The sequence below is a fragment of the Phasianus colchicus genome, chromosome 24 (genome assembly GCF_987193195.1).
Source record: "Phasianus colchicus chromosome 24, bPhaCol1.hap1.1, whole genome shotgun sequence".
Classification (NCBI taxonomy): domain Eukaryota; kingdom Metazoa; phylum Chordata; class Aves; order Galliformes; family Phasianidae; genus Phasianus; species Phasianus colchicus.
In genome coordinates, this window is record NC_143459.1 from 3,026,757 (window position 1) to 3,046,192 (window position 19,436).

A 19,436-nucleotide genomic window follows, 5' to 3' on the forward strand; every position below is an offset into this window, starting at 1 on the left:
CTCCATTTCAGCCCGGTTTCAGGTGGGCAGGCATTTAGCTGCCCTGGCTGCTCCCAGTCTCCTGTCCCAGAGACCTCGAAGCCCAAGGGCTGCAGTTTCAGCAGTGCTGACCTGTGCAGCTGGAGGTGGGACTTCAGGACAAGACAAAAACCTCTTGCAAAGCGTTTCTGGAGATCTAACCAAGAGGATTAGTGCTGTGTGTTTGGTTTTCAAGTAATTACTTGCAGCAAACTGCTTTCCAACCTTGCAGGCCCCTTGGCAAAGTTCTGCAACTTGTATACAGGAATGAATAAACAGTTTTGCAGCCTGACAACACGTACCTGCAGCAGGAGTGAACCCGCAGCAGAAGCAAACTGCCTTCCCCAGCCAGTAATTAGCCCCAAACACGCTCCCTTCCACTCCTTGCCTAATTGCTGGGGCTTTCTGGGAGCGTTGGCTTTGTGGCATGCCCTGAGGGCAGCAAGTTTGTGTCTTAAAACACATAACTCGGGCTCTTCACAGCCTTTAAAGCATCAGAAAGTTGTGTTGTTCCTGACGCAGGGAGGCGAGCACCAGCACTCTGCTTCTCCTTCTGCTGCCCTTTGCCTTCTTCCAAAGGAAGCCTCAGGAGGTGCACGAGTCCAAAGGCTCCCATGTGAATCCTTGTGCTGCTGCAGAGCTGAGCTCTGCCTTTTGGGTGAGGTCCCCTCTGGGTGCTCCTGCACAGCAATTCCCTGCTCCTTGGGCAGCCCCACTTCTGCCCTCCCCATCCTCGGGGTCCCAGGGGGCAGCAGCTCACCCCACACCGCCCTCTGTTTGCTCTCAGCTGACTTATCTGAGGCAATCAGGCTCGCCTTCCTGTTTAGCTTTCTTACAGCATGCTGTTAAACTAAATCAACAGACTTGTACAGTCAGCATCTTGTTAACTAGGGCATTCTCAGGCCCTGTGTAATTAGTGAGCTGTGTATCTGGAAGCGGGGTGTTCAGTCCCATGCTGGGTTTTCCCCTCGAGAAAACATTGCTCCTCATTGCCACCCTGCTTCCAATCAGCACCACAAGGAGCCGAGCTGCTTCTGCACAGCGAATGCAGCAGGATCAGCCAGCACAGGGCTAATGCCACACCATCCCATTTTATTTCCTAGCAAGCTCAAAACGGGGCAAAACCCCACCTGGGTTTTCCACAGCAGCTCACGGGGTGGGCAGTGAGGGACCCGTGGGTGTTATCCCTAGGATGCTGCCAGTGTGATCCTGGGGGAGGAGCAGGACCCCATGGGATGGGGCCAGAGAAACCCCCAGGGCTGGAGGTGCCCACAGGGCAGCTCACTGTGCCAGGCTGCTCTCGAGGGTGTGAAGCTGCTGCCGGCCCACACCGGCTGCTGCGTGGGAAGGAGCAGCACAAACAGAACAGGAAAAATGCTGAGGCTGCAGGGAAGGCTGGGGTCGCCTGACCCGGAGCTGGGGAGCAGATGGGGAACGGTGTGCAGCTCCTTATTGCTGAGTGAGTGCACAGCAGCACAGCACGCAGCAGGGCACAGCCCAGCGCTGGCTCAGCGTCCTGCTGGTGCAGCCCTCGTGGCCCTCAGAGGGGATATTTTTGGGTTTAATGCTTGGCAGCACAGCCGGCCCTGCTTGGTGTGTGCCCACGGCCCCGCTGTGCTCCAGTTTGTGTCCGGGGCTTTGGGGAAGGGGGAAGGAGAGGCAGCCCCCTCCCCTCCAAAATGGGACAAACCCAAATGCTTCTAGCGTGGGGTCACCTCGGGCTGCAGCCTCTCTGTTCCCTTCCTTGCTTCCATCCTGCAGATTTGGGGCTGGGAACGGAGGGATCTCCAGCACGGGGAGGGTCGGGATCCCAGCAGTTTGGGGAAAGAAGGGGGACTTTGGACACCCGCAGCTCCAGGTGTTCATCATTGGGCAGAGCTTGGGAGCGCCCCGGGCTGCGTGCAGCCCCACAGAGCCCTCTAATTGCTCAGCCCGTTAATTACATCGCATCCCAAGCAGTCGCCGCCGCTCCCAGCAGAGCTGAACCGGCTCAGGATCCGATCCCCAAATTCCCCCCTCACCACCGGGGCTGCCAGACGCAGGGATGCCCACCTCCAAACCCCAAACGCCTTTGTGGGGCCGTCGGCAGACCCCAAAGCACCGTGAAAGGAAAGGGGCAGCGGAGCAGCCGCCCGCTCTGCATTTCACCCCTCCCGAAGCCGGCAGGGCGCCAACGAGCCGGGCTGCCTGCCGCTAATTGGCAGCGCCTGGAGGAGCGGGAGGAGGAGGAGGAGGAGGCTGTTACCAGGCAAAGCCGGAGTTGTTTGTGCAGCCAGAGCTGTTTGCTGGACTTTGCCGCCGAGGAGCAGCAGATTGTTATCAGCGCTTCTGTCTGGGGCTGCCGGGGGGCTGTCGGTACCATTATTTTCGTTATACCGTATTCTTTTGTCCTTCTTGCTTAATGAGTTTCGTATTATTTCGGCTCGTCCCGCAGCTCCTCGCCGCATCCCAGCCGTTCCGTGCCCTCCTGCTCGGCTGGGGGATGGGAGGGGAAGGGGCTGCGAGAGGAGCAAAACAAACTACAGCTCCCAGCATGCCCCGCGCGCCTATCGCTGATTGGCGGGCGGGCAAGCGTCGATCACGCCCCCGCAACGCCATTGGTGGAGACGACGGGAGGGGGCGTGGCCGGCGCCCATTCACACCCTCTATGAAAGAGCGCTCCGGGTCCCACGGCCCTAAGAAGCGCTGCGGCCCCAAAAAGCGCTGCGGCCCCAAAAAGCGGCCCCGGCTCGCGGTGTTGTGGCTATGAGCGCTCCGTAGGCGCCCTCACGGTGTCCCCGTTGCGGCGTCATGCTGGTGGCCGGTTCGCAGTGTTGCCCTCCGGGGCTGGAGGAGCGTTTGGGATGCGGGGCTCTGCGGGGCGAGGAGGTAAGGAAGGAGCGCCGCCGCCCCACTGCCCGACCCGCGGGGCCGTGCGCAGTTTTGGGGTTTGGGATCCCCGCCCACTGTGCGTCTCTTTGCATCGCCCCGGTGCCGGGCTGTGTGCGGGTGCTCCGCTGTGCCGGGGCTGCGTGGGGCAGCGGGGCGGTGCGACCCCCAGTTGAGTCCCCACGGCTCTCGATCCCCATCCCGGTGGGTCTGGGTCACCATACAGGTGTAGGGCAGCAGCCCGCCAGGTCCCACGTGAGGTTTGGGGCCGCTCGAAGGGCTGGGAAAGGTCCCACGGAACTCAGGGCCGTTTGCACTGGGAGTCCTGGGGTGTCCACGCAGTTTGCGGGGCCGTCCTGCTGCATCTCCCCGCGTTTGGGAGTTGCCTCTGTCTGTAGGTGAGGGCAGCAATCAGCGGGGCTGCGCCGAGCCCCCAACCCGGAGACGTGGGATGGTTTTCAGAGGGTCTCTGCAGGCTGTTTGTTTAACCTCTCCTTATCAGGAGCGATTTTTCCAACACCTGACCGAGCCCTGGCAGCAGCACGGGGCAATGCTTGGCACTGCTCTGTGGGCATTCCATCCTTCCCATGGGTGTTCCATTTGGGGCTGAGCCTCCCCTGCCCCCCCCTTGCTTCCCCCCGCAGCCTGGCTGTGCACTTTGGGGCTGCTGCAGCTCAGCACATCACCGCCGTGCCTCAGTTTCCCCCCCCTGAAGAACGCAGTGCTGCCCCACAGCAGCACGGCAGGGGTTAAGCTCAGGATTGCTTCACGCAGCAAAACATTACAGCAATGATTAAAATGCACCTCCAAAGGTCACCCTGAGCTGTCACAGCAGGGAGAGCTGTGCTCAGCCCCGGCTGCTTTCGGGGGGTTGCAGCTTTGTTTTATGGGGTTTCTCCGTTGCTCGCCGGCCCGCTGAGCTGCTCCTTCACCACCGGTTTGGCTGCTGTGAGTCAGAGCGGTGCTCAGCACTAATGGCACGAGCCTGGCTCTGCTGTCACCTCGCTGTCACCCTTCTGTCACCCCGTGTTGCTTCCGCCGTGACTCAGGGCAGGAGTGCCCCACGCACTTGGGGCTGTGGGATGTGGGGCTGTGCTGCCCCATGGTGACACCCTGCCCATCACGCCGGGAGCGCGTGGCTGCACTGACAGCTGCCACCTGGCCACCTCGTGTCACCCCCCCCAATCCCATCCCATCATCCTATTTGGGATGGGTGCTGTGCCCCCCTGCCTCCCTGCAGTGCTATGGGGACAGCTGGCACAGCGGCGCCGTGACGCTGCTGGTGAGCCCTGGGTGCTGCTGTGCCACGTCCCGGGTCCTGCAGGTGGATGTGCTGCTGCTGGGGAGGTGTAGGGCTGCAGGCGTGTGGGGCGCAGGCGTGGGGCAGAGCTTTGTGCCAGTGGGCTGAAGGAGCACAGCTGTGCTTTTAGGGTGGTTTTGGAGAGCTGGGAGAGGCGCTCGCTCTGATCGATGCTGCAGGGATCCCATTCAGGGCAGGGGATGTGGGATCTCTGTATGGGCTGCATCCCACCCTTCTCAGCCCCACGAGGTGTGGATCTGTTGTGTGAGGAATCCCACTGCGTCCTCTGCTTGCAGGAGTCCCTGCAGAGGTGGTGGAGCACAGCCTGACCCTATTGCTGGTCCCGCTGTCCCACTGCTGCCCCACTGACAGAGTGCACTGGGGGATTGCTGGGTGTGCTCCCCCTCATGCAGCAGCAGCGCTGTGCACCTCTGCCACCGGTTCAAAAATGGGATGGGGGCTGTGGGGGCAGCCCAGCAGTGTGGGGCTGCATGGGGGGGTTCAGACTCTGCTGCATCCCTGTGTTCCAGCACTGCGAACCCACAGGAGGGTGTGGGATTCCCAGTCCCACAGCGCAGGTGGGCATGGATGTGGGGTGACGTGACACAGCCAGCACCCCCACAGCCCCCCCAGGCTCTGAATTTTGCTTTTCCCCATTGAGGCACCCGATGGTGCACACATGGCCGTGCAGCCTGCAGCTCTTCCTGGCCCCGTCCTGCTGTCACACCTCCCAGCAACACCCAGCTGTGATTTCATCAGCCTGATGCAACACCCATCAGTGATGGCCACGGCTGCGGGGGGGGGGATCCGACCCTGAGTCACCCATCCGGTGACAACCCCACGTCACCCCCCCCATTCCAGCACTGCCAGGGCTGGCTGACACCGCTGCCCTTTCCTCCCTATAGGACAGAGGGATCGCGGTGCCCCCGCAGCTGGGGAGGGGACCCAGCGCCTTCATCCCTGCAGAGGAGGTAAGAGGGGAAAGGGCATCGCTGCCAGCAGGGGGGGCATCCCGTATGGGTGATGGGGACGCGGCCCTATTGGGGTGGGGGCTCTTAGTGGTGATACCTGGCTTAGAGAGGGGTGGGATGCGGGGCTGGAGCGTCGCTGCTCGCCCAAACGGTGCTTCCCTGTGTGCTATTGGGGCTGTGCCCTCCTCCCACCCCAAAGCTGGGATCCCCGCAGCCCTATCGCAGCACGGGGTGCCGACACACAGATGGTTCCTCCTCGGGCAGAGATAGGGCTGTGCTTTCGTCACCCTGCCGGGGGGGGGGGAGGCTGAGCGTCGGCTCCTCCCCACTGCATAAACAACCCGGTGCTGAGAGGGGCTGCGTGGGGCTGGCATGGGGTCCCCCGAACCCAGCTCACCCCATGGGGGTGGGGGGTCAGGTGGTGGGAATGGCCGGAGGTGTCCGTTCAGGGCAGCAGGCGGGCGGCTGGGCGCAGCCTTTGGGGTGAGCAGCCCTATATGGGGGTTGGGGTGGGGATATTTTGGGGTGAGTGTCTCTATATGGGGGCTGGGGGGGGCATCCTTTGGGGTGAGGGGCTTTGAATGGGGGCTGGGGGGGGGCATATTTTGGGGTGAGTGTCTCTAAATGGGGGCTGGAGGGAATCTTTTGGGGTGAGGGGTTTAAATGGGGGCTGGAGGGCATCCTTTGGGGTGAGTGGCCCTGTGTGGGCTGAGGGGTGTCTTTTGGGGTGAGTGGCCTGATATGGGGGCTGGAGGGAATCTTTTGGGGTGAGCAGCCCTATATTGGGGCTGCGGGGTGTCCTTTGGGGTGAGGGGCTTTAAATGGGGGTTGAAGGGCATCCTTTGGGGTGAGTGGCCCTATATGGGGGCTGGGGGGGGCATCCTTTGGGGTGAGGGGCTTTGAATGGGGGCTGGGGGGGGGCATATTTTGGGGTGAGTGTCTCTAAATGGGGGCTGAAGGGCATCCTTTGGGGTGAGTGGCCCTATATGGGGGTTGGGGGGGGGCATCCTTTGGAGTGAGGGGCTTTGAATGGGGGCTGGGGGGGGCATCTTCTGGGGTGAGTGTCTCTAAATGGGGGCTGGAGGGAATCTTTTGGGGTGAGCAGCCCTATATAGGGGCTAGAGGGTGTTCTTTGGGGTGAGGAGCTTTAAATGGGGGCTGGAGGGCATCCTTTGGGGTGAGTGGCCCTATATGGGGGCTGGGGGGGCATCTTTTGGGGTGAGCAGCCCTATATAGGGGCTAGAGGTTGTTCTTTGGGGTGAGGGGTTTAAATGGGGGCTGGGAGGGAACATCTTTTGGGGTGAGTGGCCCTATATGGGGGCTGGGGGGAGGGGGCATCCTTTGGGGGAAGCAACCTTAAATGGGGGCTTGGGGGGAGCATCCTTTAGGGTGAGGGGCTTTAAATGGGGGCTGGAGGGGATCTTTGGGGGTGAGTGTCCCTATATGGGGGATGGAGGGAACATCCTTTGGGGTGAGTGGTCTTATATTGGAGGGAGGGAGGGGGGGGGCATTCTTTGGGGGAAGCAGCAGCCCTAAATGGGGCCTGGGGGATCCAGATCCTGCAGGAGGGCATTGAGAGCAGTCGGCGGCAGCTGCTGATCGAAGCCTTCGTCTCTGCCGGCCGCGTGGACAACATCACGATGGTGATGGGGCTGCACCCCCAGTACCTGAGCAGCTTCTGGAAGACTCAGTACCTCCTGCTGCGCATGGACGGACCCCTCCCCTACCACAAACGTCACTACATCGCCATCATGGTGAGCGTGGGACCCCCAGCTGCAGGCGATGCCATCCCTCAAAAGCCACTTTTGGGGCTTCCCAGCTTCCTTTACAGCCAGAGATGTAGAGCTTTCCCCCCCCTGTGTCTGAGCTTTGTCACCAGGGAAACCCCTCTGGGTGGTGGTGGGGTCCCTGTGTGGCTTCTCCAAAGGCTCGCATTGGGGTTGGGGCTGATCATCCTGCTGTCCCTGCAGGCAGCAGCCCGGCACCAGTGCACCTACCTGGTGGGGCTGCACATGGGGGAGTTCCTGCAGGCGGGGGGCAACCCGGCGTGGCTGCAGGGGCTGCACTGTGCCCCCCAGAAGCTCAGGAACCTGAACGAGATCAACAAGCTGCTGGCACACCGCCCCTGGCTCATCACCAAGGAGCACATCGAGGTGGGAGACCCCAAAATGCAGTCATATTGTGGGAAGGAGGGGGGAGTTGGTGGTCCTGGGGGGGGTCACGTTGCTCTTTGGGTTTAACCCTTTCAGGGCTGTAAGTCGGGTGGGTGGGTGAGGAAGGGGTGGTGGCTGGGAGCACGTGGTGTTTGTAGGGGGAAGCGTCCCGAATTCCATCCCACCTCCACCGTGGGATGTGAGGGCACAAAGCCTGACCCTGGTTGTCTCCCCCACCTCCCCCCCCCCAGGCGCTGCTGAAGACAGGGGAGCACAGCTGGTCGCTGGCAGAGCTGGTGCAGGCGCTGGTGCTGCTCACCCATTACCACTCTCTTGCCTCCTTCGTGTTCGGCTGCGGCATCAACCCCGAGGCAGGGCAGGATGGGGGGCACGGCTGCAGACCCCCCTCACCCCACAGCGACAGCAGCCCCACAGCTGAGGACAGCACGGGGTGCTCAGGGGTAAGAGGTGTGGGGGGGGGATTCCCACAATTCAGGGTGGTGCCATCCTGCTGGGGTCTTCCCCCATAAACCCCAAGGGATGGGGAGCAGGCCGGCCCCTTGTACAAAGGTTTTTGGGGGGGGGGAGGGCACAGTGTTTGCAGCCCCCCAGTGGCACTGAGCCTGCCCCTCTGCTTCCCCCAGGGTAGGGATGCTGTGCGTGAGGTGGAGGCACTGATGGAGAGGATGCAGCTGCTGCGGGACAGCCAGAGGGAGGAGGAGGGCGTCACGCAGGAGGAGATGGCCACGCGCTTTGAGATGGAGAAGACAGAGAGTTTGCTGGTGGCCCCATCGGGTAGGAGGAGGGGGAGGGATCCCAGCAGGGGATGCTGGCCCTATTGCTGGGCTGCGGGGCGGCCCCATCCCGGTGGTGCTCACAGCTGCACGTTGCAGATGTCACAGAGCACGCCCTGCAATCCGGCGTGCTGTGCTTCGTGGAGGACCCCGAGTTTGGCTATAAGGACTTCACGCGGCGCGGCGAGCAGGCACCCCCCACCTTCCGTGCTCAGGTGGGTCCCACTCACCCCAAACACGGGGCAGCACGGGGGCTGAGGGCTGGGCTGGAGCCAAAGCAGCAGCGTTGGTAGCTGGGGGTTTAGGGGGGATGGAGGGGTGACCATCTTCCCTGTGCGCTCTCTCCCTTCAGGACTACACCTGGGAGGACCACGGCTTCTCCCTCATCAACCGGCTGTACCCCGACGTGGGGCAGCTGCTGGATGAGAAGTTCCAGGTTGTTTACAACCTGACCTACAACACCATTGCCATGCACTGCGGGGTCGACACCTCCATGCTGCGCCGCGCCATCTGGAATTACGTGCACTGCGTCTTCGGCATCCGGTGCGTCCCTGCGTGCTCCACAAACCCTGCAGCAGCCCCTGGGTTCAGCTGAGGGGATGTGGGTCTGGAAATGGGTGCCCCGATGGGTGAGGGGTTGTGGCACAGGGTTGATGTCCCCCCCCTTCTCCATCACCCCCTCCAGCTATGACGACTACGACTACGGAGAGGTGAACCAGCTGCTGGAGCGCAGCCTGAAGGTGTACATCAAAACAGTGGCTTGCTACCCAGAAAAGACCACCAAGAGGATGTATGCACAGTTCTGGAGGCACTTCAAGCACTCAGAAAAGGTGCTGTCCCCCTCCCCCCCCCTGCCCCCTCCCGCTTTCCCCCCTCCTTTGGGGTTCTGGGGTTGACCCCCCCCCCACCCCATGTGCTGACCCCGCTGTTCTGCTGTAGGTCCACGTCAACCTGCTGTTGCTGGAGGCCCGGCTGCAGGCTGCCCTGCTGTATGCCCTGCGTGCTGTCACACGCTACATGACCTGACAGCCCCCCCAGTCCCCCCCCCCCCCCCCGGTCATCCTCCTCCTCCTCCTACTGGAGGGATGGGGGTGGGGGGCTGGGACCTGGGGGGAGCTGACATTGTGAGGACTGGGATGTTGCCTCCTGCCTTATGGATGTAGAGATATGGGGGGGAAAATGGGGTATTTGTGCCCCTTATGCTGGGATGGGGGGGGTCTTTGAGTGCCCCTCCCCCCCCCCCCCCCCCCCCGTGTCCCTGTGGGGTGGGTGGAAGTGGGGCTGCTGTGTGCCTTGTTTGGGGGGAGCCCTGTGGAGCTGAGCCCCTTTTCCTGGGGTGACGTTAGCAATGATGCTGCTGTGCTTCCCCCCCAGCCCCATCCTGACCCTCAGGTATGTCCTCCTGCACATGGACTGGAGGGGGCTGAAGGCACAGAGGTGCCGGTGTCCCCCTCTGCACCCCCCCCACCCCAGGGCTCAGCCTGAGCTCCCTGCAATTGGGGACTGGAAGTGCCTTGAACCTGTGCCCTGGGCAGGGATTGGGGTGGGGGCTGCAGCACCTGCAGTGCCTTTTTCCCCCCTGCCTCCCCCCTATGCACCCCCTGCCTGCTCTGTGCCACTGGGGAGGGGGGAAGAGGGGGGGGTCTGTGTTGCATCCACACATCCTGTGCCATCTCTCCCTGCCTGCTGCTGAGGTGAGGCTTCACTCCCTCCTTCTGTATCTCCATACCCCCATTGCCCACCTCCCTCTGGGTGCCCCATAGCCAACCAACCCCCAGTGCCAAACTCCCCCCATGCCATGCATGGTGCTCTTGGCTCTGCTCTCCTGCCTGTATTGAGGACAAGGGGGGTTGCTGCTGCCCCCCCCCCCCCTGCCCCAGGTCCCTCTGGGGCTGTGGGGCTCAGCACCAAGAGAAGGGCAGCACTTCTTTCCCTGCCCATCACTCCAAAGCGTGTCAATGCTGGGGGGGGGGGCTGTTGGGAAGGGGGCTCAGCTGCCCTCATCCTGCAGCACGAGGGTCCCCTGATGTCCCCCCCCATCCCTCACTGCACTTTATTGCACAGCATGCTGCCCAGGGGGGGTTCCCTCGGAGCACTGCTGTGCTGGGATATGGGGTACCCATGGCACCCCCCCCCCATGTGCCTTTTCCCTCAGTGCGGGTCGCTGGGGGAGCCATGGGGAGCCCCCCCCCCCAATGCTGCAGCACCACCCTGGGTTTGGCTCTGCTGCACCACAGCTCCACTTTAACTTATTTCTGGTTGTTGAGTGTATGCGCTCCTACGTGGGCCCCCAGCCGACAGTGGGACTTCACTACGGATCTCATCTGGAAAAAGAAAATAAATTCTTTTTTTATTATTATTTATTATTGGGTGGTTGTCGTTCTTTTGCCCAACTGCCCCCACGAGCTCAGCTTCGTTCTCCAACCCCCCCATGCTGCGATATAGGGGACAGCGTGCAGCAGCACCCGGTGCTTATCAGCACACAGCAGCCCCTGGGAGCTGCAGATAAGAGCCTGGGGGGGCACTGAGCAGCTGCACACCTCCTGTGGTGCTGTGGGTGCAGGGGAAGCCCTGTGAGATGGGGAGGGCTGCGTGCTGCTGGGGTACCAGGCTGCAGTAATGGGGGGGAGCAATGGGAATCCCAAAGGGGTGGGGGTCCCGGGGGAGTGGGGTTGTGGGAATGGGGGTCCTGGGGGGTTGGGATTGCAGGAATGGGGATCCTGAAGGAGTGGGGTTGCGGGAATGGGGATCCTGGGGGTTTGGGATTGCAGGAATGGGGATCCTGAAGGAGTGGGGTTGTGGGAATGGGGGCCCTGGGGGGTTGGGATTGCAGGAATGGGGGTCCTGAAGGAGTAGGGCTGTGGGAATGGGGGTCCAGGGGGAGTGGAGACTGCAGGAATGGGGATTGCAGAGGGAAATTGGGTGGGGGGGGGGCACAGGGCTGCGTATGGGGCCACGCTGTTCTGCACTGACTCACAGCCCCCAAATAGTTCCCGGCGCTTTTCCAGCCCTACAAACACTGACAGCTGCTTTAGGGCTGCGTTTCTCTATGGAACCCCATGGGGTGACACCGAGCTGGGGGGAGCCAGCACCCCCAGGTTTGTCTTTGCTGATGGGGCTGCAGCTGAACCCTGATGTCCCCACCTCCCTCTGGTTGTGTCCAACCCCAGAGCTCCCCTTTTCTCCCTGCAGATCCCTGCTGCATCTCGCATTGCTCCCAGCACAGAGCTCCTATGCAGTGCAGTCCCAGCTCTGCACCCCACCTCCCCGCTGCCCCTCTCCCCCTGTTGCACATCCACATCCCTTCCGTTCCTGCAATGCTGGGGTTTGACCTCTGAATTTCCCCCCTCCATCTGCCAAGCACCGCTTTATTGCAACCCCAAGGGCTTTGCTGTGAGTCCCAGCAATTCCTGCGCCTCAGCCCAAGGTCAGAGCGCACAGAGATGCACACGGTGCTGCACCCACCCCTTCCTCCCCCCTCCCCATTTCCCTATTCCTGCAGCAGAAAGCAGAGGCCGAGCAAAAACTGCCCTCCAATTAACACGGAGTGCATGCAAGGAGCTTCCGACGCAGCGATGCGATGGGAAAATAATGGGCGCCGATGGGGGAGGGCTCTGTAAAACTGCGGTGCAACGACGGGAGCAGAGCTGGGTGCTGTGTTGGTGGGTTGGTGCTGTGGGCTGCACGTGTGGCATTGCATTCACAGCACAGCGAGTGCTGCTGTTGCATTTTGCCCAGAGCAGCAGCTTTGCCCCCAGCAGGGTGCAGCTTGGGGAGGGGGGGGGCATCCATGGGTAGCAGGAGGTGGGAAGGAGGGGGGGTGTCAGCATCCTACGGGTCAAAATCAGCTCTATCAGTGGACAGAGGGAGAGCTTCGCACCCAAAGCTCGCAGCATCGCTGGTTGGCATCAGGGGGTGATGGAGGGGGGTGGGGGGGAGGGGGGTTCGCTGAGCTGCTATGGGGCAGCGCTGCTCCCGGAGGATCGGGGCTTTGCTGGGCCGGCAGCGACACTCGCTGGAGGCGGACAGCAGAGCTGCAGGCTGCCCTGCTGCAACCGGAGCGTTGCATTGCACCCTGAATGCTGCAACCCGGCTGCTGCATCCTGCCCTGCCGCAAAGCTGCCCCGCATCTCCGTCGCAAAGCCACGGAAGCCCCTCCCAGAGCTTCATTGGGAGACGGAGGGCAGCGATTAACGAGGCTGCCGTGGAAAGGAATGCAACACGAGGGAAATTTTGCACGGAGGGGTTGGGAGGTGGGGGGGCAGCAGCAGCAGATGGAGGATCCGAGTGGGGCACAGCACCCCCTCCATCCCCTGCCCCAACCCCCCAACCACACAGCCTCCCCACCCCCAAACCCCACAGTCGCCCAGCATCCCGGCTGAACCCCAAATCCCAGCCCCCAAAACACTGCTCTCACCCCCCTGACCCACTCCCAACGCCTCTCATCATCCCCCCCAGACTCACAGCCCGCCTTATCCACCTCCAAAGCCCAGACCCCCTTTAACCCATCCCCCAAACCTCACAGACCCCTCACCCCCCATTCCAGCACGAATCCCCCCACACCCCATATCCCCTTCCACATCTCCCAAACCCCCTGACCCAATGCCCCACAGCTCCCCTTATCCCCACTCTATCCCCATAATCCCTCTAGAACCCCCAAACCCCATACCCCCCTTCCATACCTCCCACCCCCAGACCCCCTGACCCAAACCCCACAGCCCCCCAAGCACCCACGGCCTCAACCACCCCCACCCAAACCCCCGGCTCCCCTTAACCCAAACCCCATAACCCCTCCACGAGCCCCACTTCAAACCCAACCTCCCCCCCACCCCAATTTCCATCCCCTTCCCACAACCCTCACCCCACGCAGGGGGCGTGGCCTAATCGTGGGGGCGTGGCTTAAAGCTGGCTCGAAGGCGGGGCCTAACCGCGCGGTGGGCGTGGCCTAACATGTATTGAGGGCGTGGTCTCACGCAGGGGCGTGGTCTGGGTCCCGCAGCGGGGGCGTGGCCTAGCACAAATGTGGGCGTGGCCTCGTACAGGGCCATGTTCTGGGATCGTGGCAGGGGCGTGGCCTAGCATAGATGAGGGCGTGGTCTGATGCAGGGGGTGGGACTCTCTGACCCCGGAAGGGGCGCGGTCTAACCCGGAAGGGGCGTGGTCTGTCCGCCCGGCGGACTACAGCTCCCGGCATGCCCCGCGCGCCGCCCGGTTTCCGTCGGGCCGGCCCTGGGGAGCGGCGGAGCTCAGGCGGCGGCGGGCGGCAGGTGAGGGCGGGCGGGCGGCGCTGCGCTCGGTGCTGCGCTGGGAGCTGGGCGAGGAGCGGAGCCGTGCGGGGTTGCGGGGCAGCCAAGCGCAGGGCGGCTCCGAGCTCCGTGCCCGGGCCCCGCCGCGCCCCTCCGCCCCCGGGGCCGCTCCGCTCCGCTCCGTCCCCCCCCCGCGCTCGGCTCTCGGTTCGCTTTGTCCGCCGGCTCCTCCCGTCCGCTCGGCCTTTGTGTGGGGCCGCGCTCCCCGGGCCGCTCCGTGCCCTTTGGTTGACTCTGAGCTGCCTCACGTTGTCGGTGAGAGCCAAAGCCGCGGCTCTGCGGAGCTCGGGTTCCTTTTCCGAGCGGTGGGAGAGCAGAGAGGGGGGCGGCGGGGCCGCTGGGGGTGGGATTTTGTCGGTGCGCCGGTTTGGTTTAACGCTCAGCATCCCCCCGTTGTAACGCAGGGGATGAAAGCTGCCCATCCGGCCGGAATTGAGGCGTGCGGGTGCCCGGCGGCGGGGCTCTGTGTCACCGCGTCCCAGGGGCTCTGCTGGGTGCTGAGCTGCACTCCTGCACTGCTACAGAGCATCGTCTGTCCGGGCGGGGCTGTGCCTGCATGCAGCTCCTGTTTCCATCGGGTTCTGCTGCGTTTGGTGCTGTTGAGGTGGCTCTGTTAGGTGGTGCTCAACAAAACCCGAGTCTGGTGTTGGGGCTGGGAGTAAATTGTGGTGGGAGCTGTGCTGGTGCTGCTGTCTCACGCTGACAGCCATCGGGGTGGTGGTGGCCGTGCGGGGGTGCAGGAAGGCATCAACAGTGTGAAGGTGCTGCTCTGCTGCTGCCCCAGTTATCAGCCCTCCAACTGCAGCTGCACATCCCTGGTTGCATTTATTCACTGGGAAGGGGTGGGAGGGATGATGACCTCCAGAGGGAGGCTTGAATGGGTGATCGAGGGCTGCAGCACCTCCGCTATGAAGACAGGCTGAGGGAGCTGGGCTTGTTCAGCCTGGAGAAAAGAAGGCTGCAGGGTGAATCATTGCAGCCTTTCAGTGCCTCAAGGGAGCCTATAAACAGGAGGGGAATCAACTCTTGGAAAGGGGAGATAACAGCAGGACAAGGGGAAATGGTTTGAAGTTGAGGGAGGGGAGATTGAGGTTGGATGTCAGGGGGAAGTTCTTTGCTATGAGTGGTGAGGTACTGGAACAGCTGCCCAGAGAGGCTGTGGATGCTCATCCATCCCTGGAGGTGTTCAAGGCCAGGTTGGATGGGGCCCTGGGCAGCCTGGGCTGGTGTGAAATGTGGAGTTTGGTGGCCCTGCGTGTGGCAGGGGGGTTGGAGGTTCGTGGTCCTTGAGGTCCCTTCCAACCCGGGCTGCTCTATGATTCTGGATTGGTTGTGTGAAAAGTAAAGTGGCTGTGGCAGAGGTAAGAAAATGGAAGGCAGTCCAAACGGGTGTCCTGGAGATAGGATCTGCTTTTCCCAATCCATTGGAGGAGGAGAGAAAGCAGATTAACTCAGTCCTTCTGTTCTTGCAGTGTGCTGATGGCAGAGCAGCCTGGAGCTGCTGCACAGTGAAGTTCAGACCATGAACTGATGCACCACAGCAGCACTGCTGGTGGCAAAGTGACAGAGCTGTGAGATTCCAGCTGCCTTTGTGCTGTGGGGACTGAGGGGAAATAGTCATCAGTGAAAGGAGGGCTGGGCTGAGTGCATTATGAGGTTGCTGTGTTGCTGCTGGGATGTTAAGTGTGGTCCATCTGTTGCACGGTGTCATTTCCTGCTGGCCTGTTATTCCACCAGGGTTTCTTCCCCTGGATGGTGCTTGCATGATGCCAGAAGAGGACTAATGAGAAGCTGAGTCGTTGTCCCTTAGATCTCTGATTAGAGGCAGGAGAGAAGTGGCACATCTGTGGGCTTCATCTATTTGGCACTGAGAGCATCCTGCTCCAGGCTGAGCGAGGTCACAGGCTTACTGATTGATTTAACCTTCTATTCCAAATCCATTTTGAACGTGCAGCCCTTTAATTATCAACCAAGAAAAAGCCAAAACCAACCCCAAAAGGCACTGATGAGATTGCAGGCTTCTTTAAAGGCCATTTCTCAGCTCAGCTGCACCATCTCAGAGCAATCTCCACCTTTGGGGTGGAGCTGTCAGATGAGTGCTGTCAGGCTGTCTGGGCTTGTGCTGTTTTCCAGCAGTTCAGCAGTTATCCATGACTCGAGGCCATCTGATTTTTGGTCACCTGTTCAGCATGCAGTGAGGATGGAGGGGTGACATGGGGAAACTCACAGCTGCTAACTGAGCCTGGCACCCAGCATCACCAGCAATGGTTTTGGCTGCTGTTCTTGTTCCATTTCACTTGTCTTATAAATACTGGGCTGTTTTCTTTTCTGATGATGGAGAGAGGTGCCTGGTTTGGCAAACTCTGTGCATGGCCACCTGCCTGTGAGGTGGGGAGGGAGCGATGTGAGCACATCGGGTCAGGAAAGCAGGAGGAAGGAGTGCAGCACCTCCAGCATCCAATGCCTGTGGTTACATGGATCAGTTTTATACACCAGCTATTCCTGCAGGGAGCTGCTGGCAGTGGGGCTGCTGCGTTTGTGGCAGCTCAGCACGAGCGTGAGGGCTGTTTGCTTGTTTTACTGCCCTGCTTATCTAAGGAGCAGGATTCCTCACGTGGGTGTGAGCTCCCTGCCTTCCCATTGCCAGGTAGGACAGCAGAGCTGTGTGATCACACATGGATGGATGGTGCTGTGTCCTTCCAGCTCTCCCTGCTGCTCACCCTGGTGGGTTTTGCCTTCACGCAGCCCCTTCTGTTGGCCACAGCAAGGCTGCTTCAAACCCCACCTCGCTGCAACCCCTCCTGTTTGCTGCTCCCAAGGTGACCTTCGCAGCAACCATCAGAACCTCCCATCTCCATGCCAGCAGTGAGGGGTTTGATTTGCATGAAGGAGATAGCACAGCAGCTCCGTGCCTTTCCAGCCTCCTGTCTTCTTGCTCTCACACCCTGTCAGAGCACAGCCTGACCTCAGAGCACCACATGAGTGCTGGAGAGCAGTGTCAGTACCTCGAGGTGGCTGCCCTGCCAAGCAAATAGCACTGCAGTTGCTTTGGAGATGGTGTGAGCTCTCCTAAAGCTCTGTTTCTGCACCATTGTCACAGTGCAGGTCCTCAGATTGGTATCCCCTACCTTCAGGAATGACCTGCTGGAATGAGCCGACCAAAGGGCTGTGATGCATTGCAATTGCTGTTTGGCTGTGTGCAAAGCAGCTGCATGGCAGGTAGCTTCCTTCAGTGCCCTTCTGCCTTTTGAGCAGATCAGGTGGGTTTTGTGGGATGGTTTTATAGGTTTTGTGAGCCTGGGCAACCAGAGGGGCTGTTCAGTGGGGTGAGACTCATTTGGATGGGCAGAAGTAATAAGGGGTGGCTAGGCAGAGCAGGGGGGATTCGTGGCTCCTGATGCTCGTTGCACTCAGTGCATGTTGCAAAGCATGGCAGGGATCACCTCCTGCATTGGTTTTCTGCCTTGGCAGCACCAGCAGATTGTGTCTGTTTGGAAGGTGGGCAGTCAGGCGCTGCTTGCACAGTGCTGAGAGTCAGACCTGCCCCCAGGTGCCCACAGACCACAGGGCTGCAGGTCCCACAAGGTGGGTTTGAGTGTTTTATTGCCCGCTCTCCAGGCTATTGCTTCCTTTGTAAAAGGGTTATTTCCTTCCTGCAGTGCAGTGTGGAGCAGGAGGAGGGTGTGCAAGCAAGGCAGGCCACACAGCAGCTGCAGCAGCGTTGGTGCATCATTGCATTTTGAGATTCACTGCTGCACTGTCCAGGGCAGTGAGTGCCTGTAGGAGATGATGGCAGGATGTGCTCTGTTGGGGGAGAGGGGCTGTCCTCAGAAGTCAGTGCGTGTGCTTGAGCAGACTGTGAGTTTAGTTGGTCTGTGAGTGAGCTGGAGCAGTTCTGGTGGCTGCAGGTCCCTTGGCAGCACAGCTGTTGCTCAGGCTGTGCTCTGCTCTGCATCCCTGCAGCACAAAAGCAGTGCTGGGAGCAGAGCTGCTCTGCGTTGCCCATCTGTCTGTGCCATTGATGGGAGCTGCAGTTTGGAAATGCTTTTAATTGTGCAGGGAGCAGGTGGTTTGCTGTGGCACGGCTCACAGAGCTGTTGGTTCTCGGGGAATAATGGGAGCAACGAGGGGCAGAGGGAACTGGTAGAACTGGAATGCCAGGCTGCAGGGGGTGCACAGTGCTGGGCTGGCGTTTGTTGACACTGCAGGTTTTGCTCCTGAGCACATTGGAGGGGTTTGAATAACAGTTTGGAAGTAGAGACCCGAAATCATCCTATAGACGTGAGGAAGGAAGCCCTGTCTCACCCAAATCTGGGATGCTGGGGGATCTTGGAGCAGCTCAGGCAGAGGTGAGGCTGTGGGTTACACTGGTAACCCCAGTGTGGCTGCAGATGGTGCTCCCTCCAGTGCAGGGCTCTGTACGACACCTCCAAGCACTACGTGTGCTGGAGGAGCACTGTGTGCCTTCACTCCCTTCTCATACACTGAGCAAGTGTTTGTTCATGGCCACGTGGCCAACAGATTGAGGAACTGGACTGGATTGAAACCAGCTGCTGCTGCTGCCCTGGGCTGGCTGTGGAAGGGCTCAGGGATCCCGTGGCTCTGCTTCCTTCTGAGCAAGGATCTGGGGTTCCTTGGGTCTGGCTTTGGGCTGTGTGCTGTCCCTTGTATTGCTATGGGGCTCTTCTTCACCTCTTAATTCTTATGGGCAGCTGCTCCTTGCTTTGGCTCACCCAGGTGGATGCATCACAAAGCTCACACAGATTTATTAGTGTGATGGTACTGCAAGGCAGCAGAGAAGTGGAGGTGCTTTGATTCCTGTCGCAGCTCTTTGCTGTGCATGCATGAGGGACACAGACCTCGTTAGTTAAGGCTGTGATAAAAGCCCCCTGCTGCTCTTTCTGCAGTAAGATAACCCATGCCCAGAGCTAGCCCAGCCTGCAGGGAGCCTTAGTGACTGGGAGCCAGGTGAAGAAGTGGTTGCTTTGTTCCCTTTGGTTGCAGACATGCAGATGGAGCAATGGAAGTGCTGCAGCTGAGCGCCCCGAGCTCTGCCCCCTCCCAGGGGATGGAGAGCCACAGCTCCCAGCAAATAGCCCTGCGTTCCCAAAGGAGGCAGCTCTGCCTCCGGAGTCTGAAAAAGTGCAGTGCTTTCCCTTTGTTTCTGGTTCTTATTGCTGTGGTTTGGGGTCCTGCTGGGGTTGGCTGCCACATCCAGGAGCCTTTCAGTGTGCTGCTGGCTGGGATCAGCGCTGTGGGCGGGGGGGATTGGGTACATCTGTAAGTGGTGCTGGCACCTATCAGGGGGCTGCCTGTGCCAAGCAGAACACCAGCTTTGATGTGCTGGGGGGGGAGGGGGAGGTCAGCAAAGCTGCTCTCCTGGCCAAGGACACAGCAGTGGAACGGGGGAGAGCTGAGCAGAAAGTCAGAGCTCGCAGTGCCATCTGCTTGTGTTGAAGCCCCACGGAAGGCCCAGCAGTGCAGGTTGGGTCTGAGGTGTGCACAGCATCAGTGTGCTGCAATGGAAAGAGCAAAGGGTTGGGGTTTTTTCTCCAGGGGAAGTTCTCATTCAGGAACGTTATGGGTTGTGTTGGTGCTGTGCTGCCTGCTGGGGGTACAGGGGGGTGGGCAGGTTGGTTTGTTGGGGTGACAACATGAAGTCACACTCTTTGCTATCTCACTTCATTAACACACATCTTGGTGATGTTATGTGTTGATAAAGTGCTGTGTTCTCATTCTATGGATGACCAGAACCTCGTTAACATCCTGTTTTTAATTCTATCAGCTGTAATCCTTGGCATTGTTTTCATCTTTTGCTTTGCTTCATCTCTGATCTCTGCAAGCAAGTTATCTCATTCAGTCCATTGCAGTGACTCATGTATGTCTTCCTCTAATCTAAAAGGTTTCCCAGCTCCATGCTGGCAGTGTTGGATCGCTGTGCCACCCACAGGCAGCTGCCACAGCACAGAAAGATAACTGCTGCTTTCTCAGGGAGCCCCTATCAAGTGCTGTATCTGCAACGAGGA

At 60.5% G+C, this 19,436-nt stretch overlaps 2 protein-coding genes across 8 annotated transcripts in view; both read left to right on the plus strand.

The window, feature by feature from the left end:
• Positions 1-2,678: 2,678 nt before the first annotated feature.
• SESN2 (sestrin 2) lies at positions 2,679-10,466 on the plus strand. Of its 2 annotated transcripts, XM_031594997.2 has the most exons (10): positions 2,679-2,886; positions 5,092-5,157; positions 6,714-6,911; positions 7,128-7,310; positions 7,562-7,771; positions 7,955-8,105; positions 8,204-8,319; positions 8,457-8,647; positions 8,790-8,934; positions 9,044-10,466. In XM_031594997.2, exons 1-10 carry the CDS (start codon positions 2,809-2,811, stop codon positions 9,128-9,130), a joined length of 1,425 nt encoding a protein of 474 aa, XP_031450857.1. In that variant the 5' UTR covers positions 2,679-2,808; the 3' UTR covers positions 9,131-10,466. The 2 variants fall into 2 exon arrangements, with proteins under 2 accessions (XP_031450857.1, XP_089980060.1); XM_090123934.1 differs by lacking the exons at positions 2,679-2,886; positions 5,092-5,157 and adding an exon at positions 5,285-5,640.
• Positions 10,467-13,270: 2,804 nt separating this feature from the next.
• The window catches only part of PHACTR4 (phosphatase and actin regulator 4), a 41,711-nt gene continuing 35,545 nt past the window's right edge, over positions 13,271-19,436 (plus strand). For 2 of the 6 annotated variants that reach the window (XM_090124196.1, XM_090124200.1), the window contains exon 1: positions 13,271-13,371. Coding sequence is in view for 1 of the 6 variants with exons in the window: in XM_090124193.1 (XP_089980319.1) it covers positions 18,749-18,894 (146 nt within the window). In the remaining 5 variants the exon portion in view is untranslated. Of the gene's footprint in view, positions 13,372-13,591; positions 13,666-17,989; positions 18,895-19,436 lie in introns of those variants that run through there. The other 4 variants (XM_090124197.1, XM_090124193.1, XM_090124198.1 and 1 more) reach the window with 3 other exon arrangements.

What these genes read in the sequence shown, in the direction of transcription:
- SESN2 (XM_031594997.2), top strand. Translation starts at nt 2,809, where the DNA reads ATGCTGGTGGCCGGTTCGCAGTGTTGCCCTCCGGGGCTGGAGGAGCGT. An exon ending in ACAGCACGGGGTGCTCAGGG is followed by an intron (nt 7,772 to 7,954) that starts GTAAGAGGTGTG and finishes TGCTTCCCCCAG; the next exon opens with GGTAGGGATGCTGTGCGTGA. An exon ending in TTTGCTGGTGGCCCCATCGG is followed by an intron (nt 8,106 to 8,203) that starts GTAGGAGGAGGG and finishes TGCACGTTGCAG; the next exon opens with ATGTCACAGAGCACGCCCTG.